General features: G+C 38.9%; 1 protein-coding gene across 1 annotated transcript; it reads right to left on the bottom strand.

The window, feature by feature from the left end:
* Nucleotides 1-1,405: 1,405 nt before the first annotated feature.
* Nucleotides 1,406-2,969, bottom strand: LOC129308636 (ethylene-responsive transcription factor ERN1-like). The gene has a single exon (XM_054949904.1). It carries the CDS (start codon nt 2,837-2,839, stop codon nt 1,667-1,669), a length of 1,173 nt encoding a protein of 390 aa, XP_054805879.1. The 5' UTR covers nt 2,840-2,969; the 3' UTR covers nt 1,406-1,666.
* Between the last annotated feature and the right edge of the window lie 2,035 nt (nt 2,970-5,004).

Genomic DNA, 5,004 nt, shown 5'->3' with positions numbered 1-5,004 from the left:
TGTCGCTTATCACCCCCTTTCTTCTCAGAAGTTTCAGCAATCTCATTCACTGTCTGGTTCCCTCTACTACTGCATGCCAATTTCTCAGCTTCACAAATCCGACCTCTGCCTTCAATGTTTTCAATACATTCCTCAGTATTGGTTGCAATTTCCGATTGAGTGACATGGCATCCCAGATTCTTACCAGAGCCCAAGTTTTTCTCTACAGGATTCCCTGCGAAACCCAAAGGCACTTCCTTACCAATTTGAATGTTTTGTTGAGGCCGAGGCTCAGCCCCAAAGTTGCAGGGACTCTTTTGGTCAGACACCAATTTCTCTTCGCAAGTCCGCAACTTATCTCCAATTTTCTGTGGTTCAATCCCGAAACCAGCCTCTGAAGATTGAAAATCCGGATTTTGCTCCGAAGTCTTCATTCTTTTATGGGGCGACTCACCTATGCTATCCTTCGGAGACCATTCTCTCCTCGAAATCTGAATTTTGTCTATTTCGCAGTTGAAAATCTCGATACTACTATCTTCATCGTTAACGCGCGAGCAACCCGCCACAGCTGCATCTGGATCATCACTCAGATCAAAATACACAGCTGCATCTGCATAGCCAGTGAAATCATCATCAGTCTGAACCCCCTTATGACATCTGCAAGGCCGAAATTCGAATGCGGACGATTGCTTCTCAGGCGGGACAAGAAAAAGGTCTTGGGAACCCCTATCCCTACCAGGACCCAGAGCAGTCCCCGGAAGCGTTGGCGGTCCTCCGTCGTCGGGTGAGTCAACAGGCTCTCCGAGGAAAGGACAACGACGCAGGATTTCTTCCTGAGACGAAGATATTTGAGAATCCTTGATTACAAAGGCAAATGGATCGACCATCTCAGCTCAGGCGCATTGAACTCCCTCTAGTTAAAGTTTAACTGGATTATATGTAAGAGGGCAAAGGGGCTAAACGAAAATTAATGTTGAAAACTTGACAGAAACCCACGAAAGCCAAGACCTAAACAGCAAGGCAGAAACAATGAGAATGAAGCATCAAAATCAGTTTGCAACGTAAGGTAAAAAGTAAAAACCAGCAAAAGACGGGACGATGTGAGCGAAGGTGAACCAGTTGGGAGAGTGGGTGAACCGGGATAAGATCGCGCCGAAGGAGCCCAACCGGCGATCGCGAACGCGAGAAGCCCAGAATGGGGATTTTGTCTTGTCAAGCTGACGACGTCGTTTTCTTTTTTATGAAGAGCTCTCGGTACTTCCACTTATGTTAGTTAACAGATTTTTTATGGAAAATAATCAATAGTTCTTTGTAAATATTATCATAATGGTGACTAGATTTCTCCATCATCGTAATTTTCTCCCATGTAATATACAAAAAAAAAAAAAAATATTGTCATTGCATTTCTTTCACGAATCAGTTATGGACTAATGAATTACAAGCCACATGCTAAACACATGGGTCTTGGGTTGCTAGAAAATGGAAGTCATTCCAATTAGCCAGTTACTATAAAGTTTAACATTTCATTCTACATCGCTTACCACAGCATGCATATTTGTTTGAAGAAGCACCAGAAATGAATACCACTAATTAAGTAGACATTCTTCAGCAGCCTGAAAATAGTACTCATTCCACTCGCACATTTCATTCTATATCGCTTGAACATACATATCTGAAGTATCAGCAATTAGCTAACAAAGCAGATCGGAGGAAGATCCAGTGAATTCCAAATCAATTCATTATCATCACCAGAGGAAGAAGAAGAAGAAGAAGAAGAATGGTCAGAAATATCAATTGATGCTTGTGGGCTTTCTTCTTCGTCTTTGGTGTTGATGTTCTTATTCTCAATTTTGTCGTTACTGGAACACGCCATCTGGAGATTAGATAGTTGTTCAGAAATTGATCTTCCCTTCAAGTTTGACGATCCAAATTTCAACTTCAAGCATTCTGATATCCCATTGAAAGCATAGAGAGAAGCAGAGAACTTCCTCTCATACTTCATCCTCTTCATGGCCGCTCTCAGCATACAAGGCTCATCCCCACCATAGCTCTCTCCCTCTTCCTCTTCCTCCTCCTCCTCCATTCCTCGAGCCATCTCGAATGGCGAATAGGAGCACCATGAGGATGGCACAGCGCTGTCGAGAAACTCAAAATCCTGCAACCCCATAACAACCTCACTACCGCTTTCTTCCTCTTTCTCCTCTCCTGAATGGCCAATCATCTCTGCTCTTTCCTTGCGCTCATCGTTCTCTGTCAAACACGACTCGAAACTACGAGTAAGGAAATCAAACTGTTCGTTGTTATTGCTTGTTGTGGTGTAATCATCAGGATCATTAAGAAAGTCGGTAAACTGGTCCATTGAAAACTGTGTTTTTTCCTCTACTTCTTGGTTCTGTTGCTGATTGATGAGCAGAGAAGAAACAGAGGAGAAGGAGGAAGCAGAAGGCAGCGAGTTATGGATTTGGTTATTTCTTGCTTGGAGCCTTTGAAGGAGGAGATTGGTGATTTTTGAGGAAAGAGCAGGAGTGGAAGAGTTGGATTGAGATTGACAAGGCCAGAAATTTGTTCGGGTGTTGGCTCCTCTAAGCAAGCAAGCAGCTTCATCATAGGCTCTTGCTGCTTCTTCTGCAGTGTCAAAAGTGCCAAGCCACACCCTTATCTTCTGTATGGTGTCTTTTATCTCCGCCACCCACCGCCCCGAAGGCCGCTGCCGGACCCCGACGAATCGCTTCCGGGCTCGGTGGAGGCCTCCCAGCGCGGCAGCCTCCTTCACCGCCTCCTCCCATCCCATGCTTCCCTGATTGCCACTCTTCTCTTCCCCTGCTTCTTCAACATCAATGGTCTTTCTCTTTCTGGCCATTTCTGGGTGATTAATTCTCAATCAATCTCGATCTCAAGCTTGATGGCAGTGATGGTGTGCCTGAGTGTGGTATTTATATGACGAGATTAGAGAGTTGAAGAGGTCATTGGTTTCGTTAATAATAATTTGGGCCCAAAATCCAAACATTTGGAGCATTCTCTCACTTTGTAATTGGCGATTTGTTTTTTCTCTTTGACTTGGACAAACTGTACATTCGGTTTCCATTGTGTAATCTGGTTTGGCTTGGTGTTAGCCAGATTTGGTCAATGTCACAGGTTGGGTTTTTTTTTTTTCTCTCTCTCTCTTTCCTTCAATGTCTCTTTAAATGTGACAAATGTTTTAGTATATCATCAAGAAGGATGAGATGTAATTACACAAGAGAGCATTTTCCTCCTGAATGAATCAAATCATAAGCTCAACTCTCAAGAACAAAATAATATCTATAACTTATCACACTAGACTATTTCTCTTTGATTCATTACTTTCATGGTTTCCCTCCCATCCTCAAAGAACTATAGATTAGCATTTGGGGTGAACTTAAGAAATATAATAATTTAGTGAAATAGATTCCATTCTTCTTAAGTAAGATCAATGATATAAATCTTGAGAATGGGGGAAAAAATCACGTTAGAAAAGTTATTCCAGTTAAAATTGATGATATTAGAATCTATCTTAATAATATTTAAAATTAAAATGTACCTTTATCCTTAAATTATATCCTAAAATATCCAGAACTTAAAACTCTTATTGTCTTATTTTTGTTTTTAAACATTTTAGAACATTACAATATGTCCCATCTTATTAAATCAAGAACATGAATCATTAAGTCAAATCATTTTATTGAGAGACAAAAATGCGTTAAAAAAGTTTGGAGTTTTACATGCTACTAAACTTATAATTTAAGAATAAAATTGCTGTTTACTCTTAAACACAAAAGTTTTGACTTGAAAGAGCTAAAACCAGGCAAGAAAGCTAATTACATTTTTGACCCGATCAAAGATTCTGATGAAACTAGCAGACAAAGAAAAACTTTTTAGGGTTGATGATTGAAGTCTCTTTCAGCAAGGCTGCTCATTCATTTAAACGAGTCCTCCAATGCCCCCACTCGTGACCTTATCAGCATTAAATTAAAACTAAAATTAAAATTATTATCCCTATATCGTTATTCTTATCTTATCTTTTAGGAAAAATGACAAAAAAAAATTTATTTAAATTATCTAAATGACATATTGATCCCATAAAATGGCATAATTCTCTTGAAATCTCATGGAATTTTTATGTCATTAAAAAATTAAAAAAAATAATCAAATTGCGCTCAAATAAAACGAAAATCTCAAGCCTCGATACAGAATAATTGACATGCATTCTTCTACTTCATTGTCACGCTGATTTGGGGAAGGCATTCTTTGTTGGGGATAGTACGGGTGCTAACATCACTCACCATATATCGATTCGAGTTAGTTCAAAAAAATCATTGAACTTGATGCTGGAAACTTTAATTTTGGTGCAACCTTTTTTCTTAGGCGAGGAACAAACAGAGTCTGAATGGAATCAATCCACATTCGCATATGCGACAAAGTTGGATCGTCTATGGAAGTTTCTCTATCCGAGTGAGTTAAGGGGAAGTGATTCGCTAGTTAACCCAGAGAAGGATCCAAACTTGGGAAAGCTAGATTGTAAAAGAGTGCTAGTGTGTGTTGCATAGGAAGATTTGATGAGGGACAAGGGCTTGAATTACATAAAATTGCTAGAGAAGAATGGATTTTCAGGAGATATGGACGTGTTGGAGACAAAAAGGAAAAACCATGTGTTTCATTTATTGAAGCCATGATGATTTAGTCAATTTATAGAAGGTATTGATAAATTACAATTCCTTATTGCATTGTTACAAATTTAAGGACAAAAGTTATTAATATAAGAATGAAAGTTGTGAATGTTCAACACCTGATACATATCAGAACTTATAGATGCAGAGTTGTGAATAGTTATTGATTTATTGCGAATTTAAAAACAAAAGTTGTTAATATGGGAAAAAATTGTGTATGAAAAGTTGCAGATTTTCAATACTTGATGCATATCAAAACCTGCAAATGTAGAGTTACAAATGGCTATTAAATTATTGTAAATTTTGAAACAAAAGTTGTTAATAAAGGAATAAAAGTTGT

This window comes from Prosopis cineraria, unplaced genomic scaffold (genome assembly GCF_029017545.1).
Source record: "Prosopis cineraria cultivar Desert tree isolate PC_DT_omini unplaced genomic scaffold, ASM2901754v1 PC1, whole genome shotgun sequence".
Lineage (NCBI taxonomy): Eukaryota > Viridiplantae > Streptophyta > Magnoliopsida > Fabales > Fabaceae > Prosopis > Prosopis cineraria.
This window is presented reverse-complemented; position numbering and strand designations above follow the sequence as displayed.

Excerpts from the sequence above, each read along its gene's own strand:
- LOC129308636 (XM_054949904.1), bottom strand. The coding sequence starts at position 2,839 with ATGGCCAGAAAGAGAAAGACCATTGATGTTGAAGAAGCAGGGGAAGAG.